Source organism: Ailuropoda melanoleuca, chromosome 1, assembly GCF_002007445.2.
Source record: "Ailuropoda melanoleuca isolate Jingjing chromosome 1, ASM200744v2, whole genome shotgun sequence".
NCBI lineage: Eukaryota > Metazoa > Chordata > Mammalia > Carnivora > Ursidae > Ailuropoda > Ailuropoda melanoleuca.
This window is the reverse complement of record NC_048218.1, coordinates 195,102,544-195,129,579: the sequence shown is the minus strand read 5'-3', so window position 1 is coordinate 195,129,579 and position 27,036 is coordinate 195,102,544. Positions and strand designations below refer to the sequence as shown.

Genomic DNA, 27,036 nt, shown 5'->3' with positions numbered 1-27,036 from the left:
GGGGGGGAGCTTCTTGCTATTGGCCAATGAGCACTAGCTGCCATGTTGTATATTCCTTGGTTTGAAAGGCACCTACCCACATTTGTTTTGTTTATCTTGAAGTGGTTTCTCTGAAGAGGTTTTTAACATCCTCTTTTCCAGTGATGCTCTTTTGATTTATAGTCAGTAGTTTGCTTTCCAAAAGCTCATCATACAGGGGATTACTTAAATGGTTAAAATATTAGCCTGGATGTTAAAGGCAAGTGTTACTGTAGTTTTGGGGGGAAGGGTGTTGCAAGTCAGATGGATGTGGGTCATTTTCTAGGCTACATTGAATTAGAACGACTCTAGAAATTGCAGAGGAGGCAAGAATCCCCTATCCTTAACTGTATATGAATTGTAATTTTCGAACAGGTAATAACTGTCAACGATGTCTCTCCACAAGGATTATGCCGCGATAGCCAATAGAGAGTGGAATGCAGTAAGTGCTCTTCCACACAATTGCATGAACTCGAAGACATGGCATACCCTGCACACGGTATTTGAGTTTTAGCTAATTTTTTACTGACATCATTTGATTTAAGGTCCTTATTATATTTAGGGTATGTAAATTTTTAAAAGTTAGCTTATATACCTTAAACATAATCATGAAACATATCCTGTCAGATGTAGCTATTTCTGCCCAAGTGGTCTATCCAAGTGAAAGATGACTCAAGTCATTAGCGTGAATTCTTTAAAAAAACCAAATACTCATTTTGTTGCAAAAAGCAGTACTCCTTTGTGCTTAACACATTGCTAATTTAGTCCAGATATAGCCTTCAGACACTCAGGCAGTTTCCCTACCAGGACGAGCTGCCTTCAAAAATACATTTCTAAAATTATTTTTTAACAAATTGATTTAAAGAAATGAGTATATAATTAGAAAAATCCCTTTAAAGGGTAAAATTATTATGTTATTAGGGGTAACCCAAATAAGTTGGGAAAGAACATTAACATTGGCCCAAATGTTTAGGGCACATCTGAGAAGAAAGAATTGGCCACGGTAAAGAATGAATTCGATCCGTTTGATCCATCCCGAGGGACACTGAGCGTATTAGGCAGATGTTTGTAAGTATAGTCATGTCACCTCCTTCCACAGCATCCCTTCGTTGTTGAAGGAAGTAGGTGTACAAGAGCAATCGAAATTAATCGGCCAAATAGAATTTGTGTGGGGGGGGGGGGGGGGGGCTGGATGATTTAAAAACCCTAGGACTTAAACCATTTGAAAAGAAATAATGATATGCAGCTTTCTTATTTTTACCTTTACCATTCACAAAACTAAAATGCTGTTATTAAAATGCCATGCATATTACATGTAGTTCAGATCATTTTCTTTTTATTTCGTTCCAGTAGCATGCATTCCTCAGCTTTCATCAGTCTCCATAATATGCAAAAAGTAAATGAATAAGCCCAAAGTTGGGTTTTTGTCCTGGGTCACAGATTTAACAGCAGAGCTAGAACTAATTGTCACCCATCCTCAACCACATTTATCCATGACATTGGTCATACTCCCTTTCTGTTCCAAAGCTGCAAGTGCTTTGTGAAATTTCTTGTTTATATTTATAGAATGACTATGAAAAGGATGGGATTATCTGTTTCTCCTTTATTTTTACTAAGTGGTGGTGGAAGAAAAGGGTTTGAAGAGATACTCTTTGTCCCAAATCATAGAGTGTCAGTCAAATGTTGGTTGGGAAACAGGACCCTCATGGACTTCTTGACTATTTTGTGCTTATATTGCATTTTGTTCACATTAAATTAGACTACCAAGTTAGCCGGTATCCTCTGGATTTTGTACAGATAAGGAACAAGGACAAGGTAATTGTCTTCAAATATTTGAAGGACTGTTATGTAGGAGAGGACAAATGAAGAAGACGCAACTGAAACTCAAACATGAATAAGAGATTGGATTTAATTTAGTCTAACATTTTTTTTCAAACATCTACCATGGGCAGGCATAATGCCAGGTTCTTTAGGCGGTACAAAGGTAAGATGATCCTCATTCTCATAATCTGAAAAAGTGGGGCTAGTCAACTCTAAAACAAGACTGAATGTGAGTGTCAGAGGTACAAAATGTCAAAGTAGCTCAAAGAATTGCGAGCTCTAGATATGCTTAGATTTGGGGGTGGGGAGTATAGTCTGAGCAAAGAAGGACTTTGGGATGAGATTGCATAGGATATATTTGGGGATTGCATCTCATTTCAGAAGAAACCTGGGGTTTTGTAGGGGACTTGTGAGAAAGCCTGAGGGTGGATTGGCCACTGCTTTTGTTGGAAATGAGCCACTGACAATTTCTATTTCAGGGGAGAGACATGATAGGATTGTGTTTTATGAATATACAGCCCTAGGTGGAAATGGGGAAGATGGGAGAGACACTGGAGGGGGTGCTTTGGATTAATGAAAGAACCCAAAGGACCTAGGGTCATCAGCAGGACCTAACCTGGGATCCTGATGGAAAGAATCAGAACTGTGAGAACGACAGAGGAGAGGAGAGCAGGGGTGGGGGTGCTGCTAATGAGCGGTTAATAGACAAACTGGCTGCTGTGGTTTAGAGGATCTAGAAGGGGGCATGTCACCTCCCTGTCAGAACTCTAAAAGTTCCCCCGCCCGCAGTACTTTCATAATGAGATTGAAGTTTTGCTGGTGTGGCACCCAGTGCCCTCTCCCCTAACAGACAGAATGATAGTCTCTACTTCATGAGACTGTGCACCTGTTCCTTGCCTATCTGTTCCCTCAACCTGGAATGCACACACCAGTCATATCCCCCTCATGGCAACCTGCTCCTTGAAGCTTTCTCTCACAGTCCTAGGCAAACTTAGGTGGGTCCTACCTTCCTTAGTACCTTATAGATGCCTTCACTGATGAGGGGATGATTCTTTTTGTCTACATATACCCAGGGTTTAGCATACTCCCTGACATTTAGCTTGAGTAAATGAGGGAGGGAAGGAAGGAAATTTTGGAGCCTGGGGTGTTATTACATTTTATTGGCAGGAGATCAGTAATCTTCAAGGGATTGGTTTTAATCCAGTGGAGGTACTAAAAGCCAATTGCAGTAGACTGAAGAATGAAGAATGATTAGGAATTAAAGAATTGGAAATGAAACTGCAAAGAAGTTTGATAAAGGGATAATGACAACACAGTTTGAGAGGCAAACACAGAGGAGAGGACGCTCCCTCCACCTTGAGGGAAATCACGAGCTGCTTAGAAGTCAGAGAAGCCAAAGTATTTGAAAAAGTGAATTTCTAAGAAAGATTTATTTGAGAGAGAACAAAAGAGAGAGAGAGAGTGTGTGCATGCACACACACACAAGTGGGGGGAAGGGCAGAGGGAGAGAATCTTCAAGCAGACTTTCTGCTGAGCACGGAACCAGAGGCAGGGCTCCATCTCATGACCCTGAGATCATGACCTGAGCCGAAACCAAGAGTCTAACGCTTAACTGACTGAGCCACCCAGGTGCCCCCCAAAAGTAAATTTGAACAAGAAAACAACCAAACAGAATCAAGAGTCCCAGAGGAGGTTTACTCTTAGTAAAAGGAACACTTTTCCCTCCAAGATAGTAGCAAATAAGAGAGAGGGTTTTGAGGTAAAGACATGAAATGTTAAGGGATTCCAGCAGCTCAGTATAATGAGGAAGCCACGTGTAGAATGGGGATTTGGAGTTTGAGAACGTACTAATAATGCACAACTACCACTTGGGGGCAGGTAGCAGGAAGGTAAAAGGAAAGATAAAAAGAATGGTAAACAAGTAGCAAGGGCCTAGTTGAGGTTGGCAATATCTGAAATGGACCCAATCAGAATAATCTAATGTGGCCCAGAAATGCTTATCAGTCTTGGAGTAAAAGAAAGGAAAGGAGGTGGTGCACGTGACCTTACGTAGACATGGCAGAAAAGCTGAGGTTGGGACTTTGGGGAGGAGAGGAAGGTATCAAAGTGCTCACCACGAGATTGGGCCCATAGAAGGCCAACAGTAGGGGATGTTCTTAGAACATACTTCAGCCTCTCGGGACAGGGACTGGGCCCGTGTAGCTGCGCACACAAACTAAACAGCCCCTAACTGGGGACAGAGCCACATGAAGGAATGGCTCATCAACTGAGAAGCTGAAGCCCTCCACCATCCCTAAACTTTCTTCCAAAATTCAGGATTTTATGATTCTTTGGGGATTGCTGTGGAAGTTGGCAATAGCCAGAATTCAAAATGAAGGGTAAAACTTAACAGAATGTAAACAATTCTTTCATAAAATTCACAATATCCAAATTTCATATATTGACTTTCTTCCAGGGATATCTGTATTCTCTTGTTAATACATCATTCTTTTTTTTTTTAAGATTTAATTATTTATTTGAGAGTGAGCGAGCATGAGCGGGGGGAGGGGCAGAGAGAGAGAGAGAATCCGAAGCTAAGCGTGTAGCCCCACACGAGGCTCGATCTCACTCACCTTGAGATCATGACCTGAGCTGAAACCAAGAGTTGGAACTACCCAGGCACCCCTCTTTTTTTTTTAAACTCTAAACATGTATTGAACACAGAAGGACTAGGCTGTGACATGCTGTGGGGATACAACTGACGACAAAACAGACATGACTCTTTCTTAGAGCTCATATTTGGGTGATAGAGATCACCACTAGGCACAGTCCAGCAGTGAATATACGGTCATATCAAAAATACAGAAGAACATGTTTATAATCTTGGGATAAGGAAAACATTTGCAAGCAAAACTCAAAATTCAAGACCCCGAAGGCAAAATATTGATCAGTTTACCAAACCGAAATTTTAGAGACTTTTTAAAACAAAACACCCTAGACAAAATCAGATCAACAACAGACTGGAACAAAAGACTTGCGAACTATGTATTAAAAACCTTAAATAACCTCAAATGCCCGGGCTCTCGCTGAGAGGCCCTCCAACACCAAGCAGCAGAAGGGTTACTGCTTCCACCACAGCCTTGGGAAGACCCCATGCTGGGCTCTTTCTTTGTCAACGCATCAACGTCATCATAGGCAAGTGGCTGTGAGGCTAAATGAAATGTTGTCAATGACCGTGCTTTGAAGCTGGAGTGCCCTACAAACACAAAGAATGTCTCATTGCTGAAAAATGCTCTCTTCTCGTGAAATCCTGCTGTCAAGGTTCAGGCTGGTGGCTGAAAATAAGGGCTTATGCTGTTAGCCCTCTGGATGTCTCTAATATCAGTCGAGGAGCCTCTGGGAGGCCCCTGCAGGCCATACTGCACTCTGGACCCCCTGGGAATGGCACCCACCATTTCCCATCAGGAAGACCTGCGGTTCAAGTGGCTTCCAAGTTTGAATTCTGCTACCAACCCTCCTGGGGGAAGCTTTGGGTCTGATTGCTTCAGACTATCAAGATGACAACTTTGAGTAATTGCCCTTATTATGTTTGACACTTAAAGAGCTACTAATCGTAACCAGATGTTGTGATAACAACTGTTATGCCAGCTTTTCATTCCTGGAGAAGATGCTCCTATACCGTACGTGGCAGGGTATCTAGAGTGCATTTGGGAATCCTGTATCTCAGAAGTCTCGGAGGGACCACCTAGTGTGTCCTTATCTATCATTTCAACACAGTATAGATGGATGAATATTTTGTTTATTTGTTCCTTGAACAAACATTCATTGAGTACCCACCAGTGAGAATACCAAGGATGAAAAGACGTGCTCCTGACCACCAAGATAATCACATGCTCAAAGAGGAGACTGACATCAATATTTCTTAAAGCTTTTTGATTGAAAAATATGAGACAAAACGAAAAGTACCTAAATCCTAGGTATGCTAAGTGATGCAGTTAACATGGTGGGGGGAAGGTTTATTCAATAGTGGAGGATCAGGGCCAACTTCACCAGGGAAGGAAAATGGAAGCTGGGCTTCAAAGGATGAGTAGAGTTTGCTAACTGAAGCCTAGGGATCTGGGAGAGGGCACAGAGGATGGAGAGGACATGGCATTCCAAGCAGGGAGGTGGCAGGTGCAGGACAGTGATGAAGGGGCTTACCAGGTAGTGTGGTGTGATTGGGGGATTGTTAGAGGAGGAGTCAGACGCAAAGCTGGAGAGGTAGGTTGTGGCCAGATTTCAAAAGGCCTTGACCACCAAATTAAGGAGTGTAGGCTTTTCTTTGTAGTCAACATGGAAGAACAGGTCTTTTCATATGTCACAAAGAAAGACATCAAATCTTACAAAGATATGTAGATTTTATTCCACAAATGGGTTGGAAGAGAAGAAAAACTAGAGGTAAGGAAACCAGTTTAAAAGATACTGAGAATAAGCAGACACAGAAGGACAACTACTATAGGATTCCAATTATATGAGGTACCTAAAATAGTCAAATCCATAGAGAAAGAAGGAGTAGTGAGAGAAAAGCAAATTAGGAGTTTCTATTTAATGACTCCAGAGTTTCCGTTTAGGAGTTTGGGGTGATGGAAAAGCCCTGAGATGGATAGCACAGCAATGAATGTATCTAACGCCACTGAACTGTACCCTCAAAAAGGGTTAAAACAGTAAATTTCATGTTATGTGTATTTTATCACAGTAAAAAACAAAGCTACTGCGGTCATCCTGTAAAAAAGGGTGCTTGAGTCCAAAGTGAGATAATGAGGATAAGGAGGAAAAAATTCTTTTTTTTCCCCTTCAATAAGAGTAATTTTAATTAAGAGACATTGCTGACAGATAATTGGCAGGACTTACGTCTGGAGGAAGATGTCAAGTAAGAGAAGGAGACAGAGATGGCTGGGGTCTTTGGGAACGACCTTGTACATGCTGGTTCAGGGGAAGAGAACGAGGAGTCGGATCTGGGGGTGTCTGTTGTGTGGTGAGAAAGTCTATGTAAGTACACACGCACACACACGTACTGAAGTGGAGCTCAAGTAGGAAGACACAGGTGGGGACAACCAGGTAGGGGTTGTCAGTGGATGGCTAGTAGGATGGAACCGAAATCACTTAGGAAGGAGTGAGGGGGAAAAAAGAGCCATAAATGCGATCTGGAAGAACATCAGCTGGTGAGCCTCAGAGGAAATAGAAAAGAACCAGAGAACAACAACAATAAAAAAAAAAAAAAACCCTGTTTCATGAAAGCTAAGAGAGAAGAGAGTGTCGTGGTCCATCCCAGTTGGGATGAAGACAATGCAGTCACTAGATTTGGAAAGTGGGAGGTCAGAGGGACCTTCTCCAGACGGAAGGTAGCGGTGTGATCCTAGTGGGTAAAAAAGTGGTTGGGAAGTGAGTTAGTGGAAGTAGTCAGTGGAGACTGCTTGGTCGTTTTGTTTGTTTGTTTTTTAAGATTTATTTATTTATTTTTGGAGGGGATGGGGGGAGGGGCAGAGGGAGAGAGAGAATCTCAAGCAGGCTCCGCGCCCAGTGTGGAGCCTGACGCGGGGCTCCTTCTCACAACCCTGAGATCATGACCTGAGCCAAAATCAGGAGTAAGCCACCCAGGCACTGCTAATATTTTTTTAAAATATGGGATTCTTCACCTCCTTTGCAAAGAGCACTGGAAGTTTTATTATTAATCCTCATTCTTAATCTCTTTATGTGCTTACTCACGTAATTTCAATTAAAGCCCAATCTTACCTGTTTACCACAGGCTGTCACTGTCTTCAGTGACACCTCCTGTCTCTGGGACAGCCTCAGCGCCTCTTCTCTGTCTAACTGTGAGGGTCTTAAACTGAAGATAGAGAACACCAAAGCAAAACCTCGTTTGTGATTACAAATGATACTGTGAAGACGCCTTGTATTGCGAGGGGAGAGCAGGTCTTCTGGTCAATCTCTAGAGAACCTGTGTCTTTGGAGAATCTCTCTAACAACATAATGATTCATTCGGCTTTGTAGATTTGTAGACTAGGATGATTTTCTCGACTCTCAGACAGGACTTAAACTCATGTATGCAGCAGTCATGATATACATGGTTGACATGTGATCCAATGGGTGTGAGAAAACCTGGATCCTAGTTCTGTTGGCCGCTAACCACCTGTGGGACACTATTCTGGATCAGTTTGCTCATCTATAAAATGAGGGGTTTGGACTAAGTGATTCTGAAAATTCTTCCCTGTTCTGATACATTCCCACTCAGTTACCTTTGTGACTGTGGCACCCGTCTGCCAGATGAGTGGCCAGCGCCAGGGTGCTGGGTATGACTGGGGAATAATGCAAAACTCCCGGTCCTTCCTGGGACTTGGTTTTTATGAGTCGCTGTCCCCAGGTATCACTCAGTCCCCTTCGCTGCTGGGCTCCAAGGCCTCATGGCTTATCTGATTTCTGGCTTCCATGGCCTAATCTACTCAGCCTTTCTCCCAGGCTGCCTTCTTAGAGCCCTGGTCTTCTTGATGGTTTCGTTTAGGGCCAGGAGCTGATCTAGAAATTCTGGGCTGGAGGAGATGGAGGAGGATACGGAGCCAAAGAGCTCTAAGGAAGTGAGTTGAGATTCTCCCCATACCCCACATGGACAGTGGTGCCCACATTCAGGTCACGCACGAGGACAGACTGGCTGAGGTGCAGATGGGTTCCTAGTAGGAGCAGCTAAAAATAGTGGCAGTAGGGTGGCACTCTGAAGCAGTGACAGTATCCGTAAGTTAATTAAGAAACCTGCCAGTCAGGATGAGGGAGCTGGCCCATTTCCATTCAGATCGACACTGTGCCAGGTGAGCCCGGCCCATGTTTGTTGGTGGGGCCGAGCTCAGTCTCAGACTGAGAGAAAGCTCCCTGGAGTAGGCTTCATGTGAGATATTCAGAAAAATTCACTTCTCGCTGTTGCATGTGCTCTCAGGTGAGAGGACCCTTCAGTGGGGAGCTGTGTGGGGTGTCCATGTTGGTACCCAGTATCACAGCCCGTTTGTGTCATGCCCTCTACTTTGGATTTAGCCAGTCGAAGTGGTATGATGTTTCATTTTGAATCTGGTCCTTGTAGGTCGTTGTTCAGTTTTAGATGAACCAACGGAAGGGCAGTAGCCTTCTCAGTCCTCGGATGGTAAGAAAAAGGCAAAATGCAGGGGCAAGGTGCTAGCAAAAATGTGAGGGCAAGAAACGGGTTCTGAAGGCCAAAAAGAACATGCCTGCAGTACTGTGGGAAACATTTCTGGGCAGAAAGCCCCAGCAGGGATTCCAGTACAGTCACTCAGTAGTCCCCACTGTCCCTGAGTTGGAATACAGATCCGTGTCATCTTCTATTGGTCAGACCTGCCGTTGAGCGAAGCAACCCACTTACCTCTGTGCCGAGAAATCATGGTGGAAGAAAGTGTGTCATCGAGTGTAAAATCAACAAAAGTGCCATCCACTGGACCGTGACATGGTTTCACCCCACACAGACCCACCCCTTGAATTGTAACATGAGCCACTTCCATGGGGACCTGGAGGGGTGAGCCACTGGGGAGAGCAGGCCTTTAAACTCCTGAGTCCTCGGCACCACCACACCTCCAGTTCTTCCATTTCCCAGCCTCCCTCCTCTTCTTTCCCACCCACCTCCTTCAGGAAGCCTTCCCTGCCTGCAGGAGACCCAAGCACTTATAAATGCAGCCCTCCCCACAGGACATCTTTCTTCATCCCTTCCTGGAATCATTTTTAGTCAGACAACCTCTTTTATTCTGTAATGTGTTAAGTGCCCTGTCTGGGATCCCAGAGTGGTCACTGGTCTGGGAACATGTTTTAAGCTAATTATTGGAGGCTTGGTGACCGGTCACAGGGCCGGGCTAGTCATCTTTCACTGTTCGGAAGCAGGAGGCTCTGTTGCATTAAAACAATGGACTCTGGGGGCACCCAGCTGGCTCAGTCAGAACGTGTGGCTCTTGATCTCTGGGTTGTGGGTTCGAGCCCCACGTTGGGTGTAGAGATGACTTTAAAAAATCGTTAGGAAAGGACCAAAAAACAAACAAGTGACTTTGGGTCCGGAGCTAACAGGGCCAGGACCTCACCCAGGGAAGGGGGCTGTCCTGGCCTGTGTCCTGCCTTATTCCCATGCTTCTGCTTGTGACTTGATCATTTCATGCCAAGACAATCACTTCTAATTCCTAAGTCTTGTGAGCCCACACTTCCACTTAAACGGTGCACAATTTCCACCTAAAATTTAACATGACTGAGAAAAAGCCCCAAAGCTGAACTTAATAGGATGTCTTTTGATATCTACCCACCCTGGTCTGCCATTTCACGTTTATCCTTCTGCCCCTACCCCGATCCTCCCAACAGACACCCACAGCACCTGCGGAAGACCCTCTGGTCAGTGAGGCTGTCCCAGCAGTGAAGTCACTTTTCCCAGACTGTCTTGGAAGACGCGTGCTTGGCTTGGGGGGCCAAGGCTCTCAGAACCCATCGTAGGAGCTCTGAGCATACCCCCAAAATTCTTTGGCGTGTGGCCCCAATGAGCAGAGTTGCTTAGGAAACTTGTTCTCAGCAGCTGGTTCTCATGCAGCAAACTCAAGTGGCCCTTGGTCTTCTCCAGGACATCAGACACAAGGCACACAGAGATCCAGCCCCTTGCACTTTCATACTCCGGGGAAGAAAACAAAACCGAGACGGTATCAGGAGGAGGGCATGTAAACCTATGTAGGCGTGTGCAAGTTTCCTGCAGAGAAACTTCTGGAAGATATTGGACCAGCTAGACCTCTGAGTTCATGGTGAGGGATTCTATTCACCTCACCTCCAGTTGCCCTGACAAGCTCTTCTTCGTCCTACCCCTCCCTCTCCCATTTGTAGTTTTCAGAGCTACTTAAATAAGCCCTTGGTATCTTCCTTCCTTTCCTTAAACCCAAGTGACTCAGCCTGAGCCATGCTGCTGCTTTGGTATTGGCAGTGTATCCCACCGCCCTTCCCAGCGCTCTGTACACCTTAATTCAACCCAGAGCGGATCTGTGGGAGGCTGGGGGACACCCATGAGGACTGACTCCTGGGACTGTCCAGTTGGCACAGACCAAAAGTCAAGTGACTAAGAAGCAGGTGACCCAAGGCCACATGACCCCACTGAGCTCTAAGCTATTTTGCACTCGCTCTCCTCTGCTCTGGCACCCTCTCTCCCTTCTTTCTCAGCTCTGACATTCGTTGAGTTTTTTCATCCTGCTGCAAAGCCTACTCAGAAAGAATGGCAAGGAACGTTTTATTGAACACTCTCACTTCTCTCTCCCAGAAGTCTTCCTTTACCCTTTTACGGACCCCTTTTATGAAAGACGTTATTACAACATGGATGATGGCATGCTCAGGTTATTACATGTTTGGGTTATTACAACACGGATGATGGCAAAGGTAAGACCACCAGGGAGCTACTCTGGTGAGTGGTGTGCTCATGAGAAGCTCTCCATCTAGCCTTGTATTAACTGTTTTTTCTGTATTCCTGGCGTGCTGGTATTTGGGGCTCCCTGAGCGAGGAAAGGAGGCACCTCCCAGGGCTAGCTAGTTCTTAGAGATAGCAGACAACGCCCCCGAGTGTGCCTTTCTTTTTTTTTTTTAATAATTTTATTTTATTATATTATGTTAATCACCATACAGTACATCCCCAGATTCCGATGTAAAGTTTGATGCTTCATTAGTTGCGTATAACACCCAGTGCACCATGCAATACGTGCCCTCCTTACTACCCATTCACCAGTCTATCCCCTTCCCCCACCCCCTCCCCTCTGAAGTCTTCAGTTTGTTTCTCATAGTCCATAGTCTCTCAGTGCCTTTCATATGCCAACCAACCAATCCAGAGCCTAAACCCTCAACCAGCACCTTTACTGCCTTTACCGGCCAAACCACTACCTCCTGCCCTAATCGTTCCAGGGTGGGATACGGGACAATGGGAGACAGCACCTGAGTCCCAGAGATTGCCAGAATTAGGCAAACTAGCCTAGGAAATGGCAGGGTTTTTATTGTACAGATTTCCTCACTGGTGCTGAGCAGGAAATTTCATATTGATCCTTTTTTTTTCCCCCCAGCGACATTTTATAACCAGCATAGAGGCCAAAGATCTTAGTTAAGCTCTGCCCCTCCCTGAGGGGCTCTGTCGCTCTCTGAAATGGAGATTGAGGTTTCTGAAGTTTTAGAGAAAAACCAGGTGTGTGCCCACCCTCGTGGCAATGACAGCAGCATCTCTTGCCTTTGAGGGTCTGCCCAGCAAATGCTCAGCCCCAGGCTGTCCATCCTGCGCTTAGGCAGAGGGGCCCAGGACCTGGTCTTTCAGACATTCCTGTTGTTTTGTACCCAGAACCTTGGGCGGTGAAAGGGGAGGCATTGAAGTCTACCTCTTTCTGGACAAGGACCTGGCCCAAGGGTTCAGAGTCACAAGTTAAAGACTGCGACAGACTGAATAAGCTTGGATCATTTGATTTAACCCAACTCTTGTTAATGGAGGACCGACTGTGTGTGCCAGACACTGTGTGATGGGGGCTGTGATGGAGCTCAAAGGAGTCAAGTCATAAAGGATATCACAGACCATGCTAAGGGTCTTAGTTTTCCTGTATCCTCAGGGCACAGGACTCAGGAAGAATTTTAAAGAGGGGAATGACATGACCAGATTTATGTTTTTAAGTTTATCCAGACTGCTCTGCATAAAATCTTAGGATTGCTGACATAGAATTGAAAGAGGAGCAATGAAGTTGGTTTAGATGAAGTTAATATATTTGCTAGCATTAGAGGGAATGGACTTGCAAAAAACATCTGTAGGAGGAGGATTTGACAGAACTTGGGAAGAATTGCATATGGCAGACCAAGCTCTGGGTTGGGTGTTTGGTGGTTGGCGATGTCATTCACTGAGATGAGGAACGTGGATGAAGCAGTTCCCCTCTTTCTCTGGGCTTCGTTTTTTTCTACAGTTCTTTGCAGCTTTCATAATCTTGAGTTCTACTTCCCAGAAAGAAAATTTCTCTGCAAGAAGATGGGGGCAAAAAAAAAAGGGTGAAGTGATGTTTACACCAATGGGCCCCAAAGTCAGCCTTTGAACATTTTGCCAGGCTGGCATGCAGCAGAGGACTGAGGACATGTAGGTCTTGGCCAAAGACTACCCATGATGGCCACCTTGTGTGCTTCTTGGGAGAAGCATCTTTAAGATGTAACCCAAGCTCCGTTGCCACTGAGCCCCCCAGAAGGGAAGATGAACACTGTGTGCAAGAAGTATTTAGGTCAAACTCCTACTAAGAGGGATTGAGCAAAGAAAAGGCCAGTGTCCAAAACCACTATTCTCTTCTTATAAAGCCAATCATAATGGAATTCCACACATGCCAAGTTGTCTTCATCTGTTTGGGCAGTTATAATAAAAATACCATGGGCGGGGTGGCTTTAACAACAAACACTTATTTTTTAAGGTTCTGGGACCTGGGACGTCCACGATCAAGGTGCCGGCAGATTCAGTGTCTGGCGAGAGTCTGCTTCCTGGTTTGTAGATGGCCATCTTCTCTCTGTGTCCTCACATGGCAGATGGGTCAAGGGCGGTCTCTGGGGTCTCTTTTCTAAGGGCATTAGTTCCATATATGAGGGCTCCACACTTATGACCTAATCACCTCCCGAAGTTCCCTTCTCCAAATACCATTACATTGGGCAGTAGGATTTAGCAAGAATTTTGGGGAGACCAGTCTATAGCACAGATGTTAGAAGGTGTCCGGTCCTGGGCTCCCACACCTCCCAGCTGCACCTGGTTCATAAAGAGGAGCCGGTGCTTACATTAGCGTGGGGAGGACATGTAGGGGCTGCGGAGTGTCGTCACACCCGGGCTCCCACCAGCTCAGCTGCAGTCAAGCCCTGGAGGGCAGAGGAGCTTTGGAGGAGCCTAGTGCCAGACACACCTGGGTGAGTACAACATCGGGGATGGTGCAGTGATGGCCAATCACGGGCACCCTCCTTGACGGCTGGGCCCTAATTTGAGCGTCTGATGGAGGTGGTGTGTGGGAAGGACAGATGCTGACTCTGCTTTGTCCGTGGCCCAACAACCACAGCTGCTACCCCTGGAGACATTTTCTGGTGACTCAGATGCTCAGCCCTCCTTCTTCCTTAAGATGTTCATAACAAGTGTGAATTTCAGTCCCAAAATGCAGGTGGGCCAAAAGGAAACATGTTGATTTTTATTGTGAACCCCCATTCTACTGGGCTGGTGGACGTTCAACCTTCTGGTTGGGGCTGTCCCCCTTTTCTGGAGTTTGTGGCTAAATTTGGGAGCATTTGGGTGGTGCAAAGGCTTAGGCTGGTCCTGAGTCACCTGTGCTCATAGGTGTCCCCCGAGTGTCCATTGTAGGTCTAGCCCACATTTGTCAATTTGTGTGTGTCCCGCTAAGAAGGCCTTGTCTTTCAGACCCATGGGCTGGCTTGACCACTGTTGATTCTCTGCTTCAGTGTCCTGGGGGTGCCATCTGTGGTCCAAGTAGCAGGGCATCATACTGTTGGTCCTTCTCTGGGTTCTTGTTGGCTTCTTGCTGGTCTATCCCCAAGGAAATGGGGCACAGCCACCTCTTGGAGACCCCTTGCTTCTCCATTTCCCCTCACCAGTGACTCCCTCGGCTACCTGCCTGCTGAAATCCCTCCCTGCATAAATGGTGACTATTTTTGCCAGAGGAACTTAGCACTATTATTATTTCTAAAACACTATTCTTCCACGGTGTCTTCCTCATAAATTTCTGTGTCCCCACAAAGAAAGGAGACACTGGGCTCTGCCCCCACACAAACTGTGCCTCGCAGAGTCACTCCCCAGGGTCATGAGGGAGAGCTAGCTGAGACTGGACAGTGGGCAAAGATCTCTCCCCCCTCCTCCTGGTACTGTGCCTGCCCCTGATTAGAACACTGAGTTCTCCCCAGCTAGGGGCCCAACAGCATTTTTCTTGATTTTGGATTAGCCTCTGAGCATCTCACCCAAGTGGGGATGCTTTCCCTGTAGACTTTGCAGCAAAAAATGTACACTGCTTCCTGCCCTGGTCTCCAGCCACATCTGCTTCCTCAGTCATTGATCTATCCCTGGGCCTCACCCGCCTGGCATGGCGGGGGCATGGGGTTAGCTGGGTCTAGAATCTTGTTGGACTTCATGGCTCCTGTCTCTGCTTCTCCTGGTCTCCTGAGACCTTTCCAAACACACCTCACTTTCACACTTCTGGCTGAGAGTTCTGGGTTTATGGGTCAAGTCTCCCATGAAATATCAATAAATCCTAGAAGACAGCCTAAAAGGACATTTACGGGCTCTAAATCCTGAAGAGCAATCTTAGAGCTACACCTTGCTCCCTCGAGCTTTGCTATGGGCTCAGACACCTCCCCTGAGCTCAGTTCCTACATTGAGCCCCCCGACCCTTTGGAGGGCACTGGGGCCCCTCGGTCTTGCCTGCCTCAGGTAAAGATGCCCCTGCCTGCTGGACGTGATAGCCACCCAGTGCCAGCCAGGCCTGCTGGTGCTTGTAAAAATCCCTCTGCTCTAGAGGCAGACCCCCGGCAGGTGCTTTTGGAACTGCCCATTCCCTCTCCAGGAAGAGGGTCAGTTCTTTAAGAAATTCCAAGTCTGGCATAGGGGGCTTCACATTCACCCTGCATGCCCCTCTGTTTCAAGGACTCTCCTGTGAATCAGAAATTCCTCTAACGTCCATACCACCTGCTTTCTTCATCCTGCTGCAGGCCCTGGGTCTGCCCAAGCCATTTAGTGTTCTGTGGGCCCCTCCCCCACGCGGCCTGGAGGTGCACCCTGAACCCCCCACCTCTGAGAGGCTCCAGGTCCCCAGGATGCTGCCCTGACAGTGCAAAACACTCTGCCAGCTAAGCTGAACTGCTGTTGGGGGGGGGGGGACAGGGGGTCGGCAGCAGATAATCACCTTCCAGGCTTGCACTCAGTAGGGGAGGTCCGGGTGGAAAGCTCTTCTGGAAAGCCAGTGAAGCATACGAAGCAGACACGGCTGTTGTCCTCTTCCTGATGGCGTGGCTGTTTCGCTGCTGCAATAGCACAGAATTTGCGTGGGAAAACTCGGGGGGCTCCTCCACACAGGACACTCCCTTTCATGGGAACGGTGGGGAGCATCTCCCTCCTTCCTGCGCCTTCCTCCTGCCTTTCTTCCCTTTTGTTTAGAAAAACTGCCCTTTCCCCGTTCTGTGTGCCTCCCAGAGAGTGGCCAGTGGCAGGACCCTGCCTCTCCCCCAGTCCCTGTGGGCTGCCTGCAGAGATGGACAAGTAACCCAGGCTGAGCTGATCAGATCTTGTCCCCTTGGAATTTGACTTCTGAATGATGGCACGAGGAAGAGAAGGTAGGTGGAGTCACCTGACAGTATTACCCTGAAAGAGAAAGTCCCTGGGTTCCTGTCCCCCGAGTCACTCTTCCTATCCTTCCCAATGCCTGCTTGTTCAAGTTTTCACTCACTGAGCTACCAGTGTTTTTCAAATAAATGCCCATTTCTTGCTTAAGTGGGTCAGAGCCAGTTTCTGTGGCTTGCACCTAAAAAGGCTAACTCATGTTTTCTGGTTTACACCTATCAGGCCTCCTGTGATTTCCTGGATCCTCGAATGGCCAGACGGTAACAGAGTGAGTCATGGGTCTCCGAGAAGGACTCCGGAATATTGTCCCCTGGGTACACAGGCCACAAGGTGATACAGAAGGCTGACAACTGGCACTCAGACCCAGGTGAAAGGTCAGATGGGGCACTCCAAGAGACAGCTTCAAGGTGAGGGGAGTCTGTAAGTCTAGGACCTCGCATGGCAGACGTGTCTGTGCATGGAAATCCATCAGCCTTTCACTGGTCCCTCTTGTCCAGCCTACCGAGCCCACCCTCCCCTCCTAGCCTCCCCCTGCTCCCCGGCCCGGCATGGGGACGAACAGTGCACTCTAAGAAAGAGCTAGAATCACAAAGACACCAAAGCTGGCTGCAGGACCTCTTCCTGTTGAGAAGAGGGAGCTTACAGCAGCAGCAATCAAACTCTGGCAATCCATTGTCCAACTCTGGAATCTACCTGATCCTATTAGAGTAGAGGTTTTCAACCCTACTGTCCATAAGCTGGTTCAGATCTTGGTTCCATGGTTGGCAACCCCCAGGTCAGTTCCATCCCACTGAGGTGTCCAGTCCCAGCTCCCAGAACCCCACTGCATAGGCTTCCCTCAGCCCTGCTTATCCAAGAAGGGCTTGGACACTGAAAGACAAAAATAAGCTGTAGGGTGAGAGGAAGCATTTTGTTACAGGAGCATGTAGAGAAAAGGGTTATATTATGACTTCTGGTAACTGGCCGTGAAATCCTGCCTGTGGTCTACAGGAGTGAACTCAAAGAAAAGTTTGTAGTATGTAGAGCTCTGGAAGAGAAAAGCAGGATTCCACTGAAGAGGAGGAAATAGGGTTTTTAAAAAGGTACTTAGGTATACTCTGTTTAAATGATTTATTTAAATCATACTTACATTATACAATTAAAGATGAAAAAGGATATGCCAAAGACTTTCAAAGTGGAGTGATTAAAAATCAAGTTTTTAGATCGGTGTTCCAGAGCAGGAGTCCTCAAACTTTTTCTGCAAAGAGACAGGTAGCAAATTGTTTTAGGCTTTGTGGGCTGTCACAACTATTCAGCTCTGCTGTTGTGACACAAAAGCACCTTTAGAGGGTATCTGAGTGAATGGGCATGGATATGTTCCAATAGAACTCCAGTTACACAAATAGGCAGTGGGCCAGACTTGGCCTGAGTCACTTTTTATAAACTGAGATTCAATTAAGCATGAGTGTGGGAATTATTTAGACCATGGAGTCATAAATCAAAAGCCACGATCCACTTGAGGTGGCTTTCCCAAGCTGCACTTTTCAAATTTGAAGTAAGTATTTTGTGAATCCAAGCCTAAAAGTCTACAACTCCAATTTCTGGTTAAAAAAAAAAAAAAGAAGTCAGGGTTCAGTAAAGACGTAGAAAACCCACCCTCCACGGTAAAGGTTGGCTTCTTGACCTTTCAGATCAAGAGTATATGAAATTAGGTATTCACTTGAGTAAAGCATTTCATAGACAAGTAGCCTGGAAATTGCTTCCCCAATGCTCTCTTGGATTACTTTTGCCACATTTTAGGCAATCAATTCTGTTGTGTAAAAATAATGTTGAGGTTGTTAGCATTAGGATAGATGTTTAAGTTATTTTTAATGCTCTTGAAATTTAACAGTCATTATTAGTTGAAGATTTAAAAATTAGCAAACATTGTGCAAGTAATTCTAGAAGAACTGATCTATAACTGAAGATAAAATTGTTAAGTTTATGGATTGTTCTTATGTTTGCAAACGACAGAAAACCCAAATCAGATTGGTTTAAACCAAAAGAGAAGTTGCTAGGAGAAGTGTGTGGCTTAATATAGAGATTCAATATCACCGGGACCCAGTCTCTCTGCATCTTAGCTCTGTTCTCCATGCTGGCTTCCTTTGCAGGCTCTATAAAGTCATGAGACGGCTGCCGACACCTACAGAGCAGCATCCCCTAGGTTCAAGTCCAGTGAGAAAGAGAACACCTCTCTTCCCAAAGTCCCAGTAAGTCTCATGGCCTCTCATTGGCTCTAGCTGGGTCCCATGCCTCTGGCTAGCCCAAGGCTGTGGCCAGGGGTTTGCAGGGCTCCCAACTGGCCCTCACCCTCATCCAGGCATCCATGGGGCAAAGAAAACTCTGCTTGAAGCATGTGGACTGCTTGCTGTGGATCACAATGGTTCACTGAGGAAAATGAGGGAAGGCTAGATGGGTTCTGAATGGCAAAACCAAGAGTTACACCTTCGGTTTTGTTTGACCTCTTGAGAAACTCTGTTGACCTCCTTCATTCTTGGTGTCAGGTGTGATTTGCCTCACAGCTGTCTCTTGGCATATTCCTTCCTACAATAGCGAACTTCCAATTTATCTGCAATGTCCACGTCAAACCTTCCTGCATAGCCTACTCCACATACAAAATGGCACATCCAGTGGGGCCACCGGGCATTATATATGGAAAGGCCCAGTGCCTTTCTCCTTCCAAAGTACCTGGGGCCTGAGGAGCTGCTTCAAATTTGGGATTAGATGTTTAGGTGTGGAAATGTAATGGAAGAGTTTTCATTTCTTCATGTGTCTGAGGAAAGATCATGGGTTCCCAGAGAGGCCCCATATTCTTAAATTCCTCTCATTATCTGAGCTAATTATTAGAACTTGATTTCCATAACTTAAAACACAAGGGTTATAAATAATCACGTGTAAATGTGCTGTGTATAGAGAACCTCAAGCTGGTGTGTGTATGGGATGGAGGAAAATTCCAGCGGGCAAGGGAGGGCAAGGCCACCAGCTGGGGCAGCTGAGACTGTGGAAGAACTGTGGAATACTACAGCCACTTTAGAGTAAGAGATGGCAGCAGAAGCCAGGCCAGGTCAATGATGAGTGGAGGGACCATAGTCTGTAGAAGTGACTTCTGAGGGGTGGAAAGTAGAGGAAAAGGAGAAGTGGTGGCTTGGCTCCTCCTCTGAGCTGCAGAAGGAGGTGGGGACTGCGTGGACAGCAGCAGTGGCCACAAGCCAAAGGACTTATGCAAGGAACCATGTGAGACAAAGAGTGTCAGGCCCAGAGGAGAAGACTTAAAGAGTGAGGAAGGTTCTGGAACATACTGTATAGGCAGCCAAACAAAGTGGGTAACAGGAGACTGTCTTTCTGTTTTACCTCAGTTGTGTAGCTAAACATTTTACCTCATACATGGGGGAGTTTAACTGTATGCCTAAACAAGCAGCAGGGAGAGGCATAGCCAAGAAAGGCAGGACCTTCGATGTGGGGGAGGACAGAGTCTTTGAGAAGTCAACTTCTTCCATGTTATCCCAGAAGTTGACGGGGAAAAGAGATGTCCAACATGAGCCCAATTTTGTCTGTGTGCCCAGATCTGTGAGGGTAGGGGTTGTGGTGGGCAACGGAGGCAGCCCCCCCACTCTGGCCCACACCCACTGGGCCTTCCTGGAGCAACGAAGCCCGTGCTGCTCACTGCAGTGGTCCGCGTGAGCAGTGGCACCTGATGTCTATCGTCACCTCATAACTTGCCCATCTGGGAACTGCACATTTAGTGTGTTCAGCAGAGGTGGGAACCCATGTCCTCCCAAAGCTAAGCAGTCTCACTTTCACTCCTGAGGTGAACTCGGGGCCCCTGGGTGCCATTTGTAGAGGACCCATGTTTGCTTTCAGGGGTAGTGTGGGGAAGGCCACTCTGTGGCCGCGCTCTCTGGGCCATCTCCCCTGGAGCCTCGTCCTTTACATCTTTAGACCCAGAGGCCATGTTTCCATGAGGATCTCCTTGGCCTCTGCAGGCTGTGGAAAAGACTGTCTGGGCTTGACTCTCAGCTCCTATGTGGGTTATGAATCTTGAACGAAGAGCCTAACAGGCCCATCAACATCTCAATTTCTTAATCTGTAAAAGAAGAATGTGAATGCTAATTTGTGGTGAATGTTATGTAAGGTAACACAAAAAAGGTGTAGCACAGTGTACACAGCTAAGTGTTTGGTAAGATCATCCACTTACCGCTGGCTTTCCTGTCATAGCCCCAATCAGGTCTCTCCCGACCCTTGTCAAACATCTCCTTGCTGTGTTTTTCAGGGCTTCCTCTTGGACCAGTTCCCACCGATGTCTGTGTGCATCCCACCGTGTGTTTGCTGAACCTTAGGACCCAGTGCCACCCATTCCAGAACATTCTACCACCAGGAGTAGCTGGTACTTGGCTGGCTTTGGACTTCACGGAGGTGGGGTTATTCAGAGTTTTTGAGGAGGGCCCCGTGCAGACTAAAAGCAAGAGACACCTTCCCGGACTTCTCTCTCCGAAAGAGGGGGTTATTAGAAGTTTCTGGGTGTTAGGGAGAAAGATGCCTAAGGATTAGAAGCATTTATTCTCAGGTTCTCACCTGAGGGCTTTGCTCCGCCAATGCACCTTGGCAGTTTCTTCCAGATCAACAGTAATGCCCTTTGTTTCATGATGACTTCATTATTGTATCTCAGAGGCCAGGCTGGTCGGACTATATCTTCAGTGCTTTCCTTTCCAGCTCAACTAGTCATTAAGAATCAGCTTTAAAAAACTGCAAAGCCTGTGTGTGCAGCCCAGGGCCTCACCCTCACCCCTCTTCTGTCCTGCCTCTTGGAATCAGGCCTCTAGAAAGTGCTCTCATGCCACTCCCAAAAGACTGCGCCTGATTTGTTTCCATAGTGTCATAGAGGATCATTAACTTCTCCACACTTTCTCAAACTTATTAAATTATGAAACATTTGCTGCACCTGAGTGCACCTTGGTCTCCCGTGGTGATTGGAGGGGGCCGGAAGGGAAGTCTGGAAGCCCCACCCTCCCCAGAGCCAGCCCAGCCCAGGATCCCTGTCCTCTCTCTCTTACGATTTTGGCAGGCAGTGAGACGTTAATCTCTTTCAACTGGAGCAGGTTCACTTCGTTTCCATCCTGAGACAAGGCCAACAGGAGCTGACCTTGGTTGCCATGAGCTCTGCCATCACCAGCTGTGAGCACCTGGACCCTGTGGTGAGTGCTGCTGAAAGATAGGGAAAGAGAGGAGGGGGGAAGGCAGAATGAAGAAAGGCCTGGAAGGGGTCCCGGTGCCCTAATTCATTATTTGTACTCAGGACGCGTGGCTCACACTCTAGAGAAGACTTTAGACTATTAGACAGGTGTGCAGCTGCCCTCCTCACCTCCCCATCATGAGCCAAAGGTTCCTCCCTGAGTGCTAAACTTGGTGAGTAAATTCTAAAGCAACAAGGAAGAGCTGCAAGATCCTTTTAGTTTTACCTTTAGTCACGGTTGGTCTCTGCTGACTCTAAATACCTAAATATTTGTTTTCCCGATTTCTTAGTGTCATGATTTCTTTGATCAGAAGGACTTTCTAAAACAAAGCAAAGGGAAAGAGAGAGGGCATGGGAGAGAGAGAGAACTAATATTTACCAAACAACCAATACACCCCAGGCACTTTCTGTGTTTTAGTTTCTTCCTTCCAAGTCAACGATGCAGGAGTTCTGTTCCCGGATGAGGAACCCGAGGCCCAGAGAAGTACAGTGACAGTAACCCCTCGGGAGGCTTCTCCGGCCAGTCCTTGAGCCCTGGCCCCACCACCTTCCCAACTGATTTTTGAGCCCCTAAAAATAGCAGAGTGAACTGAGTGGAGACACTCTTGTTCTTGCCACTGCTCACGGCAGGGGGAAGAGCTCCTCTGCACTGGCAGCCCCGGGGGCCTGCGGGATGGGTGTCACCCACCAAGCCGGGCTGGCCCCCCCCAGCTGTCCTCTGGGGCTCTGCTGCCAGACCCTGCCCGCTGCTGCTCGGCCCTCTGGAGAAGAGGCCCCGGCTATCTTTTCCAGGAACTCATGGGAGGCACTTGAGAAGTCTCTCTTCTTTTCTCTTCAGAATTCTTTCTGCCCCTACTGTCATGGATACAAAACAAAACTGAACTAAACAAAAGTCTTGGGAAATCAATCAGAGACTTCCACATTTTGCTTTACCAGAGGCCACTTCAGGGAGAGTGGCGGGTCCGGGCCTGTACCCATCCCCCTGTCAGTGGTCTGTCCGCTCTTCATTCTCAGCACGCACTCTTCTGAGATGGTTTTGGTTTCACATGCATGTTGCTCTGCTAGAAATTTTGAGGAACATTAACAAGGGGGAGACAGCTTCCTGACCCCGAAATTTATGGCCTAATCTAGGGGAACGCAGGGTACACAGAAAAGTTTCTGGTACAAGAGAGAAAATGGTAAATTACATAACAGAGAGACACAGGGTGCTGGGAGTTACTGGGGAGAAAAATGATGTGGGGGTGGGGAGGTCGGAAGAGGTGGTGGGGAGGACTCATTGAGCTCTTGCAAGTGGGAAGGGGAAGCAGGGGCCTCAAGTGGGGCACACAAGGAGAGCCAAGACGCTGACACAGGATCATGGAGGCCTCATTTGGAGAAACCTCGATACAACCCCATTGGCTAGGGCCAGGTCGATGGGAGTGTTAGGAAACAGACCTAGAGGGCCAGGCGGGGGACTGGAAGCTGCGTGGGGTGTGAGTGGAGTCAGATGGGTATGGGGCCCCTCTTTCTCCCGGAACTCCGTTGCTGTCCCCGTACCCGAGTGTCCTCCTGCCCTGGCCTGTCAGCCCCAGGCAGTCGGGCTCTGCACGCATTTACATCTGCATGCTACGTACATTCATTCGGTCCACACTGAACACAGGTGTTGGCTGCTCGAGAAGCTGGGACTCCACAGAAGAGTAAGGCACAGCCAACGCCCTCTAGGAACTCCCAGCCCAGCAGAAGAGATGGCTAGAGTAACTGTCCCTTAGAATAACCACGCTGTGAGGAGAGCTTCGGCAGGTGTAAACACAGGGCCTTTGGGAGCCCCTCTGAGGGCAGCTATCCCATTCTGGGGCCAGGATCCCCAGGTACCTGTCTGGGAGGGAAAGCTGCCCCTTTTCTGACTTTGGAGTTGGCCCCCACCCCCCCTCCACAAAGCTGCTTCCCTGCAAAGGGCTTCAGGCAAAGCAGCCACTCCCCCTCGCGTGACTCCACACTGCACACACAGGCCCTACTCAAGATGGGTCATGTAGAAAACCACTGGTCTTATGAGTCTGGACTTAGAAATCCCAGACTGGCTAACCGTTCTCCCTCTGTCCCGTTGCCTCTTGCCTCTTGCAGGCCATCCATCTACCCAGTTGAAATCAAGTTGAAATCCACTTGATTCCTCTTAAAATGCCTGGGCGTGACCTTCTCTTTTTCCCAGCAGAGGGGTGACGATGTGCTCAACTGTCACGATGATGGCCAAGGCAGGAAGAAGGCTGGGCAGGCCAGGAGCTCCAGCAGCGGCCAGCCGATCTATAGCATCCTGGATGTCCCGCCGTGGTACCTCTGCATCCTCATGGGGATCCAGGTAATGCCAGCCAGCGAGCCCTGGGTCCAAAGAGGCTCTGTCTCAAAAGCCGCACCGATCACACCCAGGCCGAACTAGCCAAAATCCACACCTTTGATTACTGATATTCTGATCTTCCACATAGTTGACCTTCAGGGGAACTCAAAGCTCCTCATCTCTCTTTCTCTCAGGGGTGTGTGTGTGTGGGGGGTGGAATTAGGGAAGGATTCTCCCTCATGCTAAGCTGATAGGTCACATCAAGGACACCAACTGCATCAATTTCAGTTTATTTGATTTGCAGCAAATAAAAAATGTGATAACCGGGGCTTGGGGAATTTGGGGAAACAAGCACTGTCAAACCGTTGTATAGAAACATTATTTGATGCAACCTTTCTGGATGACCGTTGGTGGTTTCTATCAACATGTAAATCATATGCCCTTTAACCCAGTGCTTAAGAATTTCTCTGTGGATACACTGGCAAAACTTGTTAAGTACAAAGATGTTCTTGTAACATTATTGGCAATAGTAATGTCAAAGCACACAACAAACAAATAAGCAAAAGCCTGGAAACAACCCAAAATCCTTCAAAGGGAACGAGCTGAACAAATTGTGACACATCCAAACAGATGACTTTTGTATGCAGCTGTTAAAAAGAGAAAATTATATTTATCTTGCAGTTAGGGAATATTCCCCAATATATAGAATGTCACAAAAGCAAAGTGAGTATGTATATACTGTTATCTGTTGTGTGTGTGTTAAAAACAGAGAGAGAGAAAGGTAGAAGCAAGTATATGTAGTAATTTGGGGTTTTGAAGGATTCCTAAGAAACGAATAAAGATATTTAGCTTTGGGAAGAAGAACCAAGAAAGGGGAAGTGGCTTCCCACTTTCGCTTTCTATTTTGTAACTTTCTGTAACATGAATTTTCCAGACTGATAGATGTATTTCTTCTAGTTTTACAAAATGTTCAATGTGGAATATCAGAGATGGGGTACACTTTTTGTTTACTTCTCAGTGCTTTTCTATACAGCAAGAGAAGCCAATGTCATACTCCTTACAAAATATTACTGTGAGCCAGTAAAATGCATAATATAGATAATGTAGCTGTATAACCACTGACTCAGAAAACTGCAAGGACATATTTTTGAATTTAAGAAATTCAAGTTTCTGCTGTCAAGCTTCCCAACCCCATTTGTTGAAGAGACCGGTTTTCTCCCATTGAATATTCTTTCTAGTTTGGCAAAGATTAATTGACATGTAGCTGTGGGTTTATTTCTGGGTTTTCTATTCTGTTCCATTGATCGATGTGTTCATTTTTGTGCCAGTACCACACTGTTTTGATTACTACACTTTGTAATATAAGTTGAAGTCTGGAGTCGTGATGCCTCTAGCTTTGCTTTTCTTTCTTTCTTATTCTCTCTCTCTCTCTCTCTTTTTTTTTTTAAGTGAGAGGGGGAAAGGGACAGCGGGAGAGGGAGAGAGAATCTTAAGCAGGCTCCACGCCCAGGGCAGAGCCCAATGCAGAGCTCGATCTCATGACCCTAAGAATCATGCCCTGAGCCAAAATCAAGACTCGGACACTCAACCGAATGAGCCACCCGGGGCCCCTCCAGCATTGCTTTTCATTTTCAAGATTGCTTTGGCTATTCAATACAAATTTTAGGATTGGTTGTTCTAGTTCTGTGAAAAATACTGTTGGTATTTTGATAGGGATTGCATTAAATACGTAGATTGCTTTGGGTAGTATAGACATTTTAATGATATCTGTTCTTCCTATCCATGAGCATGGAATGTCTTTCCATTTTTTTTGTGTCCTCTTTAATTTCTTTCATCAGTGCTTTATAGTTTTCAGAGTATAGGTCTTTCACCTCTTTGGTTAGGTTTATTCCTGGTATGTTATTACTTTTGATGCAATTTTAAATGAGATTGTTTTCTTAATTTCTCTTTCTGCTGCTTCACTATTGGTGTATAGAAATGTAACAGATTTCTGTACGTTGATTTTGTATCCTGTGACTTTACCGAATTTGTTCATCAGTTCTCGTAGTTTTTTTGGTGGAGACTTTCAGGTTTTCATGGTATCATGTCATCTGCAAATAGTGCAAGTTTTACTTCTTCCTTGCCAATTTGGATGCATTTTATTTCTTTTTGTTGTCTGATTGCTGCTAGGACTTGCAGTACTATGTTGAATAAAAGCAGTGAGAGTGGACATCCTTGTCTTGTTCCTGACCTTAGGAGAAAAACTCTGATTTTCTCCACTGAAGATGATATTAGCTGTGGGTTTTTCACATATGGTCTTTATTATGTTGAGGTATGGTCCCTCTAAACCTACTTTGTTGAGGTTCTTTTTTTTTTTTAATCATGAATGCATGTTGTACTTTGTCAAATGCTTTCTCTGCATCCATTGAAATGATCATATCATTCTTATCCTTTCTTTTATTGATGTGATGTATCACATTCACTGAGTTGGGAATATTGAACCACCATTGCGACCCAGTAATAAATCCCGCTTGATCATGGTGAATGCTTTTTTTAAATGTATTGTTGAATTCAGTTTCCTAGTATTTTATTGAGGATTTTTACACCTATGTTCATCCTGGGTATTGGCCTTTAGTTCTCCTTTTTAGTGGTGTCTTCATCTTGCTTTGGTATCAGGATAATGCTGGCCTCATAGAATGAATTTGGAACTTTTCCTTCCTTTTCTATTTTTTGGAATAGTTAAAGAATAACAGGTGTTAACTCTTCTTTAAATGTTTGTTAAAATTCACCTGTGAAGCCACCTGGCCCTGAACTTTTGTTTGTTGGGAGTTTTTTTTGTTTACCGATTCAATTTCTTTGCTGGTTATCAGTCTGTTCAAATTTTCTATTTCTTCCGGTTTCAGTTTTGGTATTTTGTGTTTCCAGGAATTTATCCATTTCTTCCAGGTTGCCCAATTTGTTGGCATATAGTTTTTCATAATATTCTGTTGCAATTATTTATATTTCTGTAGTGTTGGTTGTTATTAGTCCTCTCTCGTTTGTGATTCTATTTCTTTGAGAACTTTCTCTGTTCTTTTTGTTAAGTCTGGCCTGTGGTGTATCAATATTATTGATTTTTTTCAAAGAACCAGCTCCTTGTTTCATTGACCTGTTGTATTTTTCTTTTAGTTTTTCATTTATTTCTGCTCTAATCTTTGTTATTTCATTTTTTCTGCTGGTTTTAGAATTTGTTTGTTGTTCTTTTTCTAGCTCCTTTAGGAGTAAGGTTAGATTATTTATTTGAGATTTTTCTTGCTTCTTGAGATAGGCCTG

General features: G+C 46.1%; 1 protein-coding gene and 2 long non-coding RNA genes across 12 annotated transcripts in view; 2 read left to right on the top strand and 1 right to left on the bottom strand.

Moving 5' to 3' along the window:
• Positions 1–12,213: 12,213 nt before the first annotated feature.
• Positions 12,214–22,589, bottom strand: LOC105241285. Of its 6 annotated transcripts, none has more exons than XR_002144306.2 (6): positions 21,817–22,589; positions 21,259–21,406; positions 20,780–20,922; positions 17,319–17,426; positions 15,756–15,873; positions 12,214–12,843 (listed from the first exon to the last, which is right to left on the bottom strand). It is a non-coding gene; the product is annotated as an uncharacterized LOC105241285 (long non-coding RNA). The 6 variants fall into 6 exon arrangements; XR_004629124.1 differs by lacking the exon at positions 20,780–20,922 and adding an exon at positions 21,664–21,757 and having other exon boundaries at positions 21,259–21,409; positions 22,371–22,585; XR_004629123.1 differs by lacking the exon at positions 20,780–20,922 and adding an exon at positions 21,664–21,757 and having other exon boundaries at positions 22,371–22,584.
• Positions 15,994–20,935, top strand: LOC117804586. The gene is made up of 3 exons (XR_004629126.1): positions 15,994–16,596; positions 18,319–18,417; positions 20,478–20,935. It is a non-coding gene; the product is annotated as an uncharacterized LOC117804586 (long non-coding RNA).
• The window catches only part of LOC100474749 (solute carrier family 23 member 1), a 48,558-nt gene continuing 42,762 nt past the window's right edge, over positions 21,241–27,036 (top strand). For 3 of the 5 annotated variants that reach the window (XR_004629117.1, XM_011235246.3, XM_034672643.1), the window contains exons 1-2: positions 21,243–21,399; positions 23,623–23,769. Coding sequence is in view for 4 of the 5 variants with exons in the window: in XM_011235246.3 (XP_011233548.1) it covers positions 21,358–21,399; positions 23,623–23,769 (189 nt within the window). In the remaining variant the exon portion in view is untranslated. Of the gene's footprint in view, positions 21,400–23,622; positions 23,770–27,036 lie in introns of all 5 variants that reach the window. The other 2 variants (XM_011235245.3, XM_011235244.3) reach the window with 2 other exon arrangements.